At 38.5% G+C, this 16,885-nt stretch overlaps 2 protein-coding genes across 4 annotated transcripts in view; both read left to right on the top strand.

Moving 5' to 3' along the window:
- The window catches only part of LOC140504922 (ecto-ADP-ribosyltransferase 5-like), a 31,108-nt gene extending 17,637 nt beyond the window's left edge, over positions 1–13,471 (top strand). The window contains exons 3-5 of one of the 2 annotated variants that reach the window (XM_072610340.1): positions 5,372–6,080; positions 7,702–7,734; positions 8,116–13,471. In XM_072610340.1, coding sequence (XP_072466441.1) covers positions 5,372–6,080; positions 7,702–7,734; positions 8,116–8,138 — 765 coding nt within the window. In that variant the 3' untranslated portion in view covers positions 8,139–13,471. The other variant, XM_072610339.1, reaches the window with a different exon arrangement.
- Positions 13,472–14,114: 643 nt separating this feature from the next.
- LOC140504920 (ecto-ADP-ribosyltransferase 5-like) overlaps positions 14,115–16,885 on the top strand; it is a 37,263-nt gene continuing 34,492 nt past the window's right edge. Inside the window, exons 1-2 of one of the 2 annotated variants that reach the window (XM_072610338.1) lie at positions 14,115–14,268; positions 15,989–16,076. The gene's annotated coding sequence lies outside the window, so the exon portion shown is untranslated. The remainder of the gene's footprint in view (positions 14,269–15,988; positions 16,077–16,885) is intronic. The other variant, XM_072610337.1, reaches the window with a different exon arrangement.

Genomic DNA, 16,885 nt, shown 5'->3' with positions numbered 1-16,885 from the left:
TTAAAAAAATCTCAATATCTCAATGATTCTCTTCTCTTTTTTTTTTTGCTAGCCTCTCCCTATCTACACTTATTTTCCCACTTCTTCCACACATTGAAAAAGAAAAGAAAAACAAAGCCCTTATAACAATTATGAACAGTCAAGTAAAATGAATTATACATTGACTATGTCCCCACTTAACTTTTGAGGAAATGGAAGTGGAGGTTAAATGACTTGCCAAAGGTCACATAGGTAATATCTGAAGTCAAATACAAAGTCAGGTCTTCTTTATTCCATCCAGGCCTGGCACTCCATCCATTGTGCCACCTAGCTGTCGCCTGCAACCTCTTATTTCCTCTGACACTAACCTAGTTCAGGTTCTCCTCATCTCATGCCCAGCCTACTTCATGAACCAAAGTTCCTCACTCCAGTTCATCCTCCACTCTTCTACCAAACTATTCTTCCTAAAGTGCAAGTCTGATCATACCCCCTTAACCCCCATGCCCACCCCCAGCCACTCTAGGGGCTTCCTATTATCCTCAGGATCAAACAGAAAATCCTGTTTGGTCTTTAAAGCCCTTCACAAGCAAGCTCCTTTATCCCTTTAATGTCTTCTTACACCTTAGTGTCTCTCATGTATTCTATGATCTAGTGCTGTTCTTGCTGTTCTTTGTCCAAAGACATTGGCTGTCCTTCTTCATCTTCATCTTCTGACTTTCTTTAAGTCTAAGCTAAAATTTACCTTCTACAAGAACCCTATCCAGAGTGCCTTAATACTGGTTTTTGTTCAGTTGTTCAGACATGTCTGTCTTATTTTCTTGGCAAAGATACCAGAATGGTTTGCCATTTCCTTTATCCAATGTGTCCCCATTTTATAGATGAACTACTGAGACATATAGGGGTTAAGTGTCTTACCCAGGGTCACAAAGCCAGGAAGTGTTTGAATCTGAGTTTGAACTCAGATCTTTCTGACTCTAGGCCTAGTGCTGTTACCACTGCACCATCTAGCTGCCCCTTAATGTTGGTGCTTTCCCTCTATTGATTATTTCCCATTGTGATATATGAAAAGTTCAAGAGCCATAGTTTCTGGGTAATTAATAATTTTATAAATTATGACTCATAGATAATTAATAAAGTGATTATTTGGCTTTCTCTCATAAATGAAAGACCCTTCCTGGAAAATATTGAATATTTAAAAAGCCTTTGGAAAAGAGTGTGTCCCTGAGGATGAAAATCAATTTTGACTGGTTAGCAATCAATTTGGGGAGGGGGGGAAGGTTTGGACATATTAAGGAGGTGGACAAAGTCTTCTATTCCTCCTGTAGAGAACATGACCTCATCATGAGACTCAGCCACCTCAAACAATCTGGAAAAAAGAATCCATCTCTACCCAGACCACATGCTTGGTTTCCCCCTTCATAAACTGGGTCACCCTAAATTCTAATGGAGGCTTCAAGGACAGACAGAGTCTTATTTCCTATGGGCAAGATCTCACTTAGACTGGATTCTTTTTGTAAGGTCTCCTAGTTGGGTGGAGTCCCCCCAAGATCAAAGATTTGGGCAATCTCATCTATCAGCAATGTCCTTGCAGAGAGTGGCTGAATAACCTTCAGGGGTTTACTTCTGAATGAGGAAATAGAAGGGGAGAACATGAATCTCAATGATTAGGTAGATATATGAAATACTCATTTCTCTCACAATATATCCTGTATTTCCCTTGTTTATGCATAGTTGTTTACATGTTGTCTCTCTCTACAAACTCCTTGTGGGTAAAGTCTATGTTCTTTGCCTTTATTTGTATTTTTAGTGCACACGGAAGGCACTTAAATGCTTGTTGATTGACTTCTCTGCAACTTACAGAGAAATTACTAGAATGCTAAAAGATTAAATAACTTGTCCAGGGTTATATGACTCTCTATATATATAAAACTATGTTATAGTTATATCATTAGTGTGTGTCCGATAAGACTTGAGCTCAGGTTACCCTGACTTTAGAAATGTCCCCTATGTACTATGCAATGCTCTCTCTCACACCTGACTGGCAGTGTGGTATAATAGACCACCGGACTTGGAGTCAGAGAGATCTCAGTTAAAGCACCATCTCAGACAATTACTAGCTGTGTTATCCTGTGCAACTTACTTAACTTCTCAATGCCTCAGTTTCTTCATCTGTAAAATGGGGAGATTGGACTCTAAAGCACCTTCCAGCTCTAACTCTGTGGTTCTATGATAGCTGTCCATAGAGACATATATAAATCAAAGTCATCCCAAAGTGTTTAATATTTTAGTCTCATTCATTGTCATACCCTCTATGAATCCTTCTCAAATTCAAAGAATCTCTTGCTTTGCCATATTTCTAACATGAGGGTTTGTGCTTTAGATTATCATTGATCATCAAATCCCACAGCAAAATTATGGAGCAGATAGGTTCAAAGCTCACTCTTTCAATCCCAGCTAGCAATGGCTAGTCAGATCCCCAGAGCATGACTGACAAGTGCTTCCCTCAAGGGTTCTAGGGGCCTTTGAGAGATTGGGGTGCCTTCTATTCCTATACCTAATGAATGAATCCACCATCTTCCCCTAACATCAATCACCATTTAGTATCTCCCAATATCAATTTGGCCACTTCGTTTCTCAATATGAATTAACATGAATTAACTCTTACAGAGGGATATTTATTGAAAAAATATATATATAAACAAGAGCCCAGTGTAAGAATTCCAACTCCTGAATCACACTGTCCTATATCATTTCAGTCCGTGGGGAGAATGGGTTCAAACTTACAGTAGTAGTTCTAAAACATTCTCTCTACTACCCCAGCCTAAGGTGGGTAGTACTTCCCGACTCTGAGAGCCTTTTATCTCAAGTCACTTCTGAGTGAGGCTTAGCCACCCCATGATTATAGGACTCAGGTCAATCCAGTGCTGGGCTGGTTCAAGCAGGTCAGTCCTCAGAGCTGGCTCCTTGCCATGCTTGGATACCATGACCAACAGTAGACTCTGTTCTGGTATATGGTTGCTGAACTCTACTGTTTCTGCCGATCTTTCAAACCTTACAAGATGATGGCCCTATTCTCTTCTGTCTCTGATGCTCAGTTACCTAAGATCAGGGATGAGCAAACGCAAGAGGAAGAAAAAGTGGTGTCACGCCACAAGGCAGCCTAGGTGCAGAGTGAGACTGATGGAAGGAGCAGTCAGCTCCTGCCGTCTCTCTTACCTCTCTCTGCTCCTGGAGGGTCATTCAAAAGCTGCCAAGGGAAAAAAGAAAAATGGCCTGTGCCTTTTGTATGTGCATTCAGTTCTCGCCCATTAAGCAATTAAAAGGCTTTCTATCACAATTCAGTAAGCTGACAGGAGAGTCAAAGGACACTTGTGATGCAGATGGTGTCTTTCTTCACATGTTCTTTATTTTTAATTTCTGTGTTTATAGTAGTCAAAATGACTGAGTCACTCAAAGTTGTTCTTAAAACAATATTGCTGTTACTGTTCTACTCACTTCATTTCATTATTTCATGGAAATCTTTCCATGTCTTTCTAAGGTCATTGAGCTCATCATTTGTTATAAGACAGTGGTAGTCCATCACAACCATACATCATAATTTGTTTAGCCATTCGTCAGCTGATGGGGATCCCTGCAATTTCCAATTCTTTGCCACCACAAAGAGAACTGCTATAAATATCTTACTCACATTCAAAGTTATAATTACTATTTGTGACTTTCTCTCCATCTTTTTACTCACTATTTTCTTTCTTAGCCTCTCTTTTTACTCTTTTTCTATTACATTATCTTCTCCCCCCACCCTCCTACCTTCTCACTTCATCCACCTCTCCAAGAGTCCCCCATACCCTCCCTTTACTTCCCAGAATCTCAATCCACACACTTCTCCAAAAGTTCACCCATCCTCTCCCCCTACCCTCCCAAATCTCAATCTATAGACCCCTCTAAAAGTCCCTACCCCACCCTGTCCCCCAGTTTTCTCACCTATCTATGTGTTCAGAAAACTTCTAAACCCTCTCAGATGTACACATTATCTCCTCTTCATCCCAGATGAGAATAAGATTCCATTACCAGCCCTCCACCCTCACCTGTTTCCTCTGAATCAGTTCTTCCTTTCATGTCCCATTTTCATAATATAATTATTCCCTTTACCTTTCCCCAGCCTATTTCATTTTGTAGAATCACCCCATCATACACAACAGCCCCAACCTTTCTTTCACACTAGCAATGTTGAATATAATCTGAATATAATCCTGAGTGTTAGCTGCTTTTGCCCATTTTGCTTTTTTTTCTCATAACCTCACAACCCTTCTGAATATTATCTCCCCTCAGATCATATTTGCCAGGACTTCCCCACTACCCTTGATTTTTCACTCTTTCAGTATAATTCTGTTTCCCCTGACCTCATGGTCTAATCAAAGGGATAGTCCAAATAAGCCTGGGGGAGAATGGGTACCATTTTTGGAGTCTGTAGGATCACAGACAAAGCTGAAAAGACCTCAAAGGTCAATTAGTTCAACCTCCTTTTCTTACAGATGAGGAAGCTGGGCATGGGAAGTGGTTCACCCAGGATCAAACAAAGAGCCAAGTTTTGTCCTTAGGTGTTCTGAACCCATTGTTCTGCACAAAGTATCATGTTGTTCCCTAGCAAAGAAAGTCCAATATTATTCTGAATATTCTTATTGTTAAGAATATTATAATATCATAATATCTCCCCTCAGACTATATTTGCCGGGACTTCCCCATTACCCTTCATTTTTCACTCTTCAAGTATAATTCTGTTTCACTCTAACCTCATGGTCTAATAAAAGGGAAAGTCCAAATAAGCCTGGGGGAGAATAGGTAGTGACTTTGGAGTCAAACGTAGGATGGTAGACAAAGCTGGAAGGACCTCAAAAGTCAATTCGTTCAAACTCCTTTTCTTACAGATGAGGAAGATGGGTATGCGGAGGGGCTCACCCAAACACAGAGCCAAGTTCTGACCCTAGGTGCTCCGATTCCAAACCCATCATTCTGCCCAAAGTATCATGCTGTTCCCTAGCAAAGAGAGTCCTTGGTTTTGAAGAGGTCAAAACCCAGGCAAATGAGATACCCTCTTCTCAAGTCCTTATTTCTCGTTCCTCCAAGTCACCTCTGAAATTAAAATTTTGAACATACCCCAGCTGACTGGTGATTCACTATACATATAACACAATGCTTTTTTCTCTTTGGGTGGCCAAATAAAATGGTTCATGCATATAAGGGACAGTGAGGTATGTGTGTATGTATATGAGCAAGTGCATGTGTACATGTGAGCAGATGTGCGTACACACATGCATGCAGTCTTCCTTTATAAATTATTAGTAATATTGAGTTGAAATTCTGATTGTAGCTGAAATTTCCATTTTTTCTGCAGATAAAAGTTGGATTTAAGACAATTTACATGAACCTTCAACCCAATGCTTTTGATGACCAGTATATGGGATGTGAAGAGGACATGATGAAGAAGGCAGAAGAACTCTTGGCTAAAGAAAGAAAAGTAGATGCTCAGTTAAATGATGTGTGGGAGAAAGCAGAGAAGAGAAGAGAGAACCTGAATTTCAATAAGAGGCCCATTGAAAAGCCTTTTGAAATTGCTGTCATCGCTTACACTGACCCTGACTCTAAGGCTAAAATTCCATTTTACTCGAAATTTAATGAAAATGTCAGAACCTGCTGTTCCTCCACAGATGACTACATGAAAAGTTTCCATTTCAAGGCTTTCCATTTTTATTTGACACGAGCCATCCAAAAACTTGGAGGAAAATGTATTCCTGTTTACAGAGGCATAAAGCACAAAGTCTATCCTGATAAGAAAAGAGAAATGCGCTTTGGTCAATTTACCTCATCATCTAAAAACATAAACGTGGCCAGAGATTATTCGAAGAGCTCAGGGACTCTCTTCCATTTTACCACTTGCCTTGGGGCTCACACTGAACATTTATCATACAATAAATCAGAAGGGGAAGTCTTGGTCCCACCATATGAGGTCTTCAATATCTCAAGTTTTGAAGCCAATGGCCTCAACACTATCCACCTACAGAATAAAGCTACCTGTAGTAACTTTAATTGTGCATACCTGAGAGGTGAGTTGGGGGTAGGGAGAGAGGATCTAAAAAAGAGTATGAACAGACTGGGCTCAGCAGAGTCCAGGCTGGAGGCCATATAAGGGATACCTTAAATGGATAGAATTACTGGTTTGTGTAAGATATATGTAAGCCTTGTCCAAGACATCCACATAGGTTGTTTAAACATATCTGGTTCTTGGATGGTTTGGGGGCAGGAAGGGACACGAAGGTGCTAGGAACAGCATGAGATTAGGTGCTCTTTTCTCCAATCTTCAAAAGCATTGCTGGGCTAGAATTAAACCTGTCTCCCCCAAAAATATTGTTGGTCTAGGAGGAGTTTAATAGATTCAGAACTAAACTGGCATTGCTCTCCCTTTGCTTACACTTGCAAATTTAGGCTCTCTCCACCATAACCCTTTAGAAGGGAACAAGATGAGATCTCAGCTTAACCAAGAGAAAGGTTTCAATCTTACTCCAGGGAAAGTAACTTTCTTTCTTTTTCCTTAAATTTTATTTTTATTTTCACTTTCAGATCCTCTCCCTCCCTTCACCCCTTCCCTACCCATTGAAAAGGCAAGAAATCAAGAGAAAGTTTCTGAAGTCTCTATGGAGGCAAGCTAGAAATCATGGACATGTTAAAGATATGGCTTCTCCTACATATCTGGAACATCCAAAAAAATCATTATCCTCTCTCTCTCTCTCTCTGTCTCTGTCTCTGTGTGTGTGTGTGTGTGTGTGTCTCTCTCTCTCTCTCTCTGTGTGTGTGTGTGTGTGTGTGTGTGTGTGTGTCTGTGTCTGTCTCTATCTATCTCTTTCTCTCTGTCTCTCTCTGTATCTGTATCTGACTCTCCTTACCTGGGAGCTGGGAAATTCCAACTCCATATTCTGCCACAGATATCTACTAACTCTGTGACCACAGGCAGAGTTAACTTCTCCATGCCTCAGTTTTCTCATCTGTGAAAGGGAGATAATATCCTTATTAAGAACCAGGTCTTTCTGACATCAAGTCAGCGTTCTAGCTTCTATGTCACATTGACTTTTGAGATCTATGTTTAAAATAGAATTTGGAGTCAGATGACCTGAATTCCAATCTTGACTATACTATTACCACTATGGTCTTAGGTGAATTACTTCTCCATGACACTGGGCCTCAGCATCCTCATTTGTTAAAAAAAAAAAAAAAGAGAGAGAGAGAGAGAAAGAGAGAGAGAGAGAGGGAGAACATTACATTCAAGTTCTATCCATCTCTAAATATAAATCTCTGAGCCTTTGATTCTAGGATTTTCAGGGTTTCTAGTCTACCTTTGATCCTTTCTGGAGACTCCATTTATAATAGTTAGGTCATGAGTTGTAATAACCAATGGAAGATACATATCTAGTTATGCTGAGTGGGAACAAAGTTCTGGACTGGGATGGGACTGGGATATTTGGGGATCTAAGGCTGAATGGAGTACAGAGCTCACTCCAAAGTTAGAGGCCAGAAAGCAGGAAGAGGATATTCAGGCTGGCTGCTCCTAGCCTATTTAATTAGGTCATTCCCAAAGCTGTGGTGAGATCTGCTGTAAAAACTGGGCTAAGCTTAGGAATGCCAGTCTTAAAGCCTAGTACCAAGAATTGATTGTGTTTCTCTCAATTTCAGGAAAGACAAAAAACAAATGTCCTTCCAACTCTGGTAAGAAATCTCTCCATACCTCCCCATCCCCAATCAGAGCCCTCACCCAATAGTCCCACATACCCAATAGTCCTACAATGACTTCTTCTCTCACTTCATATTGGGTGGCCTTAGAGACCTGGTCCCTCCTCATTTGTCTCATGAGATCACACAGTCCATCCCAGGACAGGGGAGGCTTTACTGAGACTATAGGTCCTATAAACTATTTCTTAGCCCCAAATGTCCTCCGTCTGTGGGATTCCAAAGAGGGAGGAGGAGGGAAAAGAAATGAGACCAGCCTCCCAAAAGGTGATTTTCTGACCTTCTAGTAATGATGAGAAGGGGATTAAGGAAAGGCTCCCACATTAAACTCACCTCTCTTCCCTCTTCTTTCTCTCCTAGCTCCTGGTAACATCCTAGCATAGTCTGGACACCTAACTCCCCTGCCATTGTTTGGTCTTCTCATCCTGCTCCTCCAAGAATGGCTCTACCTCTAGAGAGGTTCTGACTGTACCTGGGCCTCACATAGGATTTCCTCAGCAATGTGGTCTGTACCATTGACTAATTATGAGGCAGGCTGGGAAGGTACATTGGTCTGAATTTAGTCCAGGGGTTCTTAACCTTCTTTATGTCCTGGATTGCTTTGGCAGTCCAGTCTGGTAAGATCTATGAATCACTTCTCAGAAAAATATTGTTAAATGATTAAGATACATAGGAATATAAAGGAAACCAATTATATTGAAATACAATTATATTTAATCAAATTATAACAAAATTAAATCAAATTATATCAAAAAAAATTTTTAATTCACAGAGGTCAAGTCAATAAAACTCCTGGTTTTAGGCACACTTTCCACATACCACCACTCTCCCCATGACAATCCAAGGATGATCTTAACACAGAAATATGAAATTTTGAAATTGAAAGAATAAATAGCAGATTTCTCCCTATTAACTAGCTCTCTTCTCAGTGCACCACACATACCATTTGCTGAGCTGAACTCCCCAACAGCAGGTCTGCCCTGCTACTTGTATTTTCCTGGGTGATGGTTTGGGTCATACCATCTGCACTCTCAGCAGGCTTTCTGAAAAATGATTAATAGTTTTACGTCTTGGTCTCTAACTCTTAAAACAGTTGTTTTAGTCTCCAACTCTTAAAAACATAGGAGAAGCCTTAACTTAAAAACCCATGGGTTGATCCATGAATCAACCAATCAATAGATATTTATTAATCATCTGCTATATTAAGCATCAGCTTCATGCCAGGCACTGATCTAAGCACAGGAATAACTACACCTGTTGCAGTGTGCCCTTCCCTTGGATTGAAATTTAAACCGAGAATTATGAACTAATTCTGTTAAAATGGTAACTTCAAGTTATGTGACTGCTACCCAGTCCCATTTAGGTTGGCAGATGTTGGTTACCTTCTTAGAATAGTCCCAAAGAACTCACTCACTCAATACGTAGTGAATGAAATTGACCAAGAGGAAATTAAAAGCTAACAGAATTCAAAGAGCTGAGTAAGCCTTGACTAATGCCAGTAGAATATGAATTGAGCCCCTGTTTTGAGAAGGATTTAACTGACTGTTATGTGTCACCATGACATAACAAAGAAAGATCAAGAACTCCAGTTCTAGAATCAAATATAATTTCATCTTCATTTCATCTTTCTTTAGTTGCTATTTTTATACTGTACACAATGCTGTAGCAGATTCCTGTAACTTAGAAAAGCTACTGTCTTCAGTAAGGTCTTGACAGCTTCCTTCCTGGACTATTATAATAGCTTCCTAATTCTTCCCTCTAGCTCAAAAGTCTGTCTTCCCACTTGTATAAACTGATGTAGAGAAAAGAAGACCAGACAAACATTTTATATAATAAAAACTCTACAAAGACAAACAACTGTGAATGATTTAAGAACTCTGATCTATGCAACAACCAACTATAATGACTCTCCCTTATTAGACTATGAGCTCCTTGAGAGCAGAAACTTATTTTGCCTTTGTTTACATCAGCAGCACTTAGTATCTGGCACATAGTAAACTCTTTTGTTGTTGTTCTGTTGTGTCAAATTCCTCATGACCCTGTTTGGGGCTTATTGGTCAAGATACTGGAGTAGTTTGCCATTTCTTTCTCCAGCTCATTTTACAAATGAAGAAATTGAGGCAAACAGGCCTATGACTTGCCCAGCGCCATACAGCTAGTAAGTGTCTGAGGCCAGATTAGAACAAAGAAAAATAAGTCATCTTGACTCCAGGTCTGGTGCTCTCTATCCACTGTGCCATATAGCTGCACCAAGTAAGGTCTTAATATACATTAATTAACTGATACACAATTTAAGAGGACTGATGACGAAGCATGTTGCCCACCTCTGACAAAAAGGTAATATCATCATGGTGCAGAATGAGCCATCTATTTTGGGGTTGTGGTCAATGAGGGAATTTATTTTGCTTGACTTTTCATAGTTGTTACAAGGTTTGTTTACATTTGTTTTCAATGAGATGGGGGAGAGGGGAGAGGTAAGGAAAAGAGATTTTTGTTCATGGAAAAAAATAAAATTTAATTAAAAGTGTTCTCTTTTGCCAATCCTTCCTTCACCACAGCTACCAAAATAATCTTCCTAAGGCAGATGTTTGTCCATCTTATGCCCCTTCTCGAAAATCTTCATTGGTGAGAGACAGAGCCAAGATGGTGGAATAAAGGCCAGTACTCACCTGAGTTCTACCCCAAATCCCTCAAAATACTTTTTAAATGACTGTAAATAAATTCTAAATCATCAGAATCCACAAAAAGACAGAATGAAACAAATTTCCAGCCCAAGACAACTTGGAAGGTCAGCAGGAAAGGTCTGTTGTACCAGAGTAAGAGTGGAGTGCAGTCCAGTGCAGGGCACACCAGCACAACCTGGAGGAGGCCTTGAGAGTGACCGAATCAGCAGCAGTTGCAGCAGCTGCTTCTGGAGCTCTCAGCCCACAGAAGGTATGGAGTTGAACAACTGATCAGAAGGAGATTACAGGGGTTAAGGACACTGTTGCTTTGCTCATACTCAGATCCAGGACATAGTCCTGGGTGGCAGTCCCAGGGTAAGGAGGAGCACTAGCAGAGCAAAGCTTGAAGGTCACAATGGAGAGGGGACACTCCTCACAATATCTCACTGGAAAAACAATTGGCCTGAAAAATAGATCCAGGAAATATAATTTAAAAATTACTGGACTTCCTGAAAGCCATGATTTTAAAAAAATAGCCTAGAAATCATCTTTCAAGAAATTATCAAGGAAAATTAGTAAAATAGAAATTGAAAGAATCTTCTGATCACCTCCTGAAAGAGATTCACAAATGAAAACTACCAGGAATATTATAGCCAAATTCCAGAGTTCCAAGGTCAAGGAGAAAATATTGCAAGCAGACAGAAAGAAACAATTCAAGTATTGTGGAGCCACAGTCAGGTGGACATGAGATTTAGCAGCTTCTATACTAAAGGTTTGGAGGGCTTGGTATGTGATATTCTAGGGGGTAAAGGATTTAGGATTACAACAAAAAATCACCTACCCAGCAAAACTGAATATAATCCTTCAGGAGAAAATGGGTATTCAAAGGGACAGAAGACTTTCAAGCATTTTTGACGAAAAGACCAGAGCTGAATAGAAAATTTATCTTTCAAATATATGACTCAAGAGAAGTTTAAAAAGGGAAATAAAAAAGGGAAATCATAAGGGACTTAATAATTTTAAACTTCCTACATGAGAAAATGATATTTGTAACTCCTAAGACCTTTCTCATTATTGGGGAAGTTAAATGGAGTGTGTGTGTGTGTGTAGATATATATATAGATATATAAATATAGATAGGAGGCACAGGCATGAGTTGAATATGAAGGGATGATATCTAAAAAATAAAATTAAAGAGTGAGAGAAATATGTGCTAAGAGAAAGAGAAAAGGAGAGGTTGAATAGGATAAATTATCTCACATAAAAAGGGCAAAAAAGAACTTTTACCATGGAGGGGAAGAGGGGGGAGGTGAGAGGGAGTGAGTGACCATACTTTTATCAGAATTGCCTCAAAGAAGGAACAACATACATATTTAACTGGGTAAAGAGATATCTTGCTCTACAGGAAAGTAGGAGTGGAAGGCAATAAGGGAAGGGTGGGGGTGACAGAAGGGAGAAAGTGATAACAGGGGGAAGGGGTAGTCAGCTTTCACAACATGACTATTATGGATATATTTTGCATGACTACACATATATAACCTATATTGAATTGCTTGCCTTCTCAATGGGGTGGGGGAGAGGGAGGAAGGGAGAGAATTTAGAACTCAAAGTTTTAAAAATGAATATTAAAAATTGTTTTTTACATGTAACTGGGGGAAAAAATGTAAATAAAAGTTAAAAATAAATCTTCATCAGTTCCTCGTTACTTCTAAGCTGAAACAAATTCCTAGGAAGACATCTAAAGCCCTCCGCATTGTAGGTCTAGTCTACCTTTCAAGACTCTTTCCACAGTACTCTGAGCTTGGTGATGAGAAGCAGAATAATGAGGTAAATAAAGAGGCAGCCTTGGACCCAGGAAGAGTTGGGATGCAGTCCTATCTCTAAAACAAACTGGCTGTGTGAACTTGACAAAATGGAATCACCACTCAATGCTCTAGGCAACTCCAAGACTAAGTTGCAGAGAAGACGTTGACCTGAATTGGTGGTAGGAACTTTATTCAGGAGTTCCATATAGCAGCAAAATCAGGTTCTGTCTCTATCCCCAAGTACGGTATCTTGGAAAGAGCACTGAGTTTGGAATCTGAAGATCTGACTTCAAATCCATTGAATTGTGCCATTTTGTAAAGCAAGGAGAAGCCACTTATCCTCAGTTAGATAAGCCGAATTCCTCATCTATAAAACAAGGAAATTGAACTAGATGAGCCCTAAGATCCCACACAGATGAAAATCCTATTATCCCACTCATGAACTTTATCTTCTAGTCAAACTAGACTGCTAACTATTTCTTGAACTCAGCAGTATATCCCCTCTAACCAACTAGATCTATTATTATTATCATGTAAGCTTTTTCAGAGCAAGAATTCTCTTGCATTCCTATTTGAATCTCTAATATTTAGTACAGTGCTTTGTATGGAGAAAATCAAATTGATTCTGATTCCATTTTGTAATTGATTGCCTATGCCATGTCTTTGAATTAAGTTCAGAAGTTCAGCTTTTCTCTCTGAGGTAAGTTATTCCACAAATCACCTTAAGTCACAGAACTACATTATCTCAACACATCTTACTGCCCATTTGACTTTAAGGGAGATCTGGTATCTCACCAACAATCCTTGCAAGATGTATGTGAGCAACAGGATGTCTGTTATCTCTGCAGTGCTGGCTGTCCTTCAAGAAAGTCTGAACTATTATCTCTGTGACTAGCTAACCACACAGGTGGACACCACCAATGAGTTTTCCATACCAACAAGATGGAAAAAGGAGTTGTTGCGTGTCCTGCATTCTTGCCTTGCATCCAATGGTACTGTTTTCCATTATCTATGACACTTCCAACTTTGTTACCAATTGTACTATTTTATGCTTCCTGTTCCTTGTTCTCTTGTACTTCCCAAGGTATAGAAATGCTAATAATTCTTATTTTGTGGTCTTCTGACTGACGGAGAAGACAAGAGATCCTTTTGATGGGTAATTGCTATCCTTGCCAACAAAATACATGTGCTCAAAGCTGTCTGCTTCAGTCTACCTTAATTATCTAATGTAACAATATATGGTATGAACTTGAGTGCTTATTCGTTCATTCATCCATTTTGACTGGCACATTGTGCTCAACATTCCCAACAATCAAATCATCTTCCACAAATCAGAACTCATCACCTTTCCCCAGAAAGCTGCTTTTCCTATTTTCTCTATTTCTATTCTCCAAGTCACATGATGACTGCTTAAATAGGGAGTGACAAAGGGAGATGAAGAATCCAAGAGGATGCCAAGGTTTTAAACTTGGCTTCCTAGGAGGATGATGGCTGCAAGGAATCTCTGAGTCTGGAACTCAGGATAACAATGACATTATTAAAAGTAGGGGAGAATTAGAGGAGTGAGCATGATCTGGGGAGGACTCATATTTTCATGTTAACAAATGTCACATCCAAGGAATCAAGGGGTCGACATTGTGAAAATGTAGTAACATGTGACACCAGGACAAAAGATGGAGAGTTTTCTGCACAGGGAGATGGTCAAAATTTATTAAGTGTAGAAGGCAAATCTGAACTAGAGACAAGGAACTGAAATAAAAGGGGAACCCTTCACCTTCTTTCTACTGATTCTGAAATCCAAATTGTTCCTTTATTTCTTAAATCTCCCCTAACCTCACCCATATTAATTCTGAAACTAAAAGTAGATTCTTAGCTTCAGTTAAAAGGAAGCAAAATCTGCCTTTCTCCTCACTCAGTGTGGGATACAGGGCAGCTCTAAGCTCCTTTTCCTCTTACTCCCTTTGTAAAACTGATTCAATTCTTTGTGGCACCCTGATCACTTCCCAATATACAAGAGCCCTACAGGATCTTTCCATAGAAAACAGGTAAGCAAAACCATAGAATATAGTCTTTTCCATTATCAGCATAAGTGATATGTGTTCAGGGTTTTTTTGTTTCAATAGAAAAGAAGTATGTTTTAGCTTCAAACGTGTAGAGGCAACACTAGTCATTGATTTTTACCTGAAGTCTGTTGTGAAAGAAATGATGCTCCATTTTCCCTTGATTTTTTTAATTACATGACCTTTTATACAGGGTTTCCAAAAAGTCTTTTGGTTCACTCCATACTTAGACTGCTAATACATTTGGAATTTATTATATAATAACATAAGATACTATTAAAATACTAATTATTATAATAATATAAGATAGTATTATAAGATACTAGTCCTGATTCCCATCAAACTGCTTTCCATGTCTCCAAGAAGCTTTTGTTCCCCCCCCCTCAAAAAAGAGTCCCTCACTGAGAAATCTCCCTTTCTGAGTTTCTCAAAAAAAAAGAGAGGGGGCTGTATTCCTTTTCTTCTAGGTTTTGCTTATTTCAACTAAGTCACCAATCAACTTTTCCTTTTTTTTTAACTGGTAGTTTTAATAATCACTACTTTGTAAAACAACAAGCTCCCTTCATTCCTGTCACTTTAATTTCCTCTCTTTTTAATTCTGGACTTAATCATTAACTAAGAAAACACTGCAATGTAAAAAAGATTGAGTCTTATATAAGAAATTATAAACTTCTTTTATGCACAGCTTGCTTTTGCATACATATACATACATGCATGTACAAATGTGTGTGTATATATGTATAGATGTATACACACACACACGTATGCATTAAATTAAAGAACAAGGTAGTAACTTGGCTGTTCTAATTTTTTTGTGTCTCCTTTAGTGTTGTTTTCTGTACATTGAAAGAAAATGTTTTCTGGTGCTTTTTTGATATTTATTCCCATCCATTAATCCACCAAGCCAACCCAACCCTGTCCAGGTAGAAATCATCTGTTGCAACAAGTACTTATAGTCTAGCAAAACAAATTAAAAATTGGCCATGTCTGAGAAAGTAATCCTCATTCTGCATCTCAGGTCTAATACATTGCAGCCAACAGGTGAGAGGTATATTTTATCACTCTTTTGAGGTTCCACTTGTTTGATTCTTTGAAACAATTTCTTTGAGATCTTGGATGTGAGACCTTTATTAGAGAAACTTTATTGGAGAAACTTTATAGGTTTTTTTTCCTCACCTGCTTCCCATCTAATCATATCTATATTGTACTGGTTTGTGCAAAATCTTTTTTTAAAAATTTTGTGTAATCAGAATTGCCTATTTAGTAGTGTGTTCCTCTTTATTGATTGTTTAGTCATCAATGTTTTTTCTATCCATAGTTCTGAAAGATAATTTCTTTCTTGTTCTTCTAATTTGTTTATGGTTTGACCTTAATGTCTAGGTTATGTATCCATTCAAAACTTATCTTAGTTTATGATTAAAAATATTGGGGTAAACCTAATTTCTACCAGACTACTGTCCAGTTTTCCTATCAGTTTTTGTCAAATAGTGAGTTCCTTCCTCTGGGTCTACACTTTCAGAGTTTTTAACACATATGACTATAATTTGTGAAACACATTTTCTGCATCTATCAATATATATTTTTATTGTTTTGTTGGCTTATGTGATTCACTGTCTTGTTATCTTAAAGTTAATCTGTCTTTATATTTCTGATATTAATCTAATTTTGGCAAATTGATTATTTTTTAATATATTGCTATCTTCAGAGAAGAGTTCCTCCTAGGAAGAACAGTCATGGAAATCCCTCAAATCATCTCTTCCACAAGCACAAAATCTGATCAACCATCCAACAAGGTTAGAAAAAACTCCCTTTCCCCACTCTTGTCCAGGTGAGACATTAGTAAGTCTCCAGATCTCCTCCAATGTCAATCCTTCCCATTCTCTTCATTTAAAAGAACTTCATATATATAACCAGTTCCAATAATGCTAATTGATGGATAAAGAATGGGTAAAATGAGAAGACATTGAATTTGGAGTTTCAGAACCTCAGGTGTTACCCCCCTTCTACCATATCACTGTTCCCAAAGCCCTCATCTAAGAAGTGAGATGATTGTTCCAGACACTTACCATTTTAGACATTTACCAATTAAGCTATCAAACAATTATTTTATAGAATTGGAAAAAATAATAACAAAATTAATCTGGAAGAACAAGGAGATGAAGGGAATCAATGAAAAAAAATGTGAAGGAGGGTGGTCTAAACATACCATATCTCAAACTGTGTTATAAAGCAGTAATTGTCAAAACAATCTGGTACTGGCTAAGAAATAGAGTGGTGGATCAGTAGAATAAATTAAGTACAAATTACATTATAGTAAATGACCATGATAACCCCAAAGATCCAAGCTTTTGGAACAAAGACTTATTATCTGACAACAACTTCTGGGGAAACTGGAAAACAGTATTGCATAAACTAGATATAGATCAACATCTCATATAATATACCAAGATAAGGTCAAAATGGGTACATGATTTACACATAAAGGGTGATACCATAAATAAATTAGGAAAGCATGGAATAGTTTATCTGTCAGATCTATGGATAAGTGAAGAATTTAGAACCAAAGAAGATACAGAGAATGTTACAAAATCCAAGGTTCCTT

This window comes from Notamacropus eugenii, chromosome 5 (assembly GCF_028372415.1).
Source record: "Notamacropus eugenii isolate mMacEug1 chromosome 5, mMacEug1.pri_v2, whole genome shotgun sequence".
NCBI lineage: Eukaryota > Metazoa > Chordata > Mammalia > Diprotodontia > Macropodidae > Notamacropus > Notamacropus eugenii.
The sequence above is the reverse complement of the archived record's forward strand: the minus strand, read 5'-3'. Positions and strand labels throughout refer to the sequence as shown.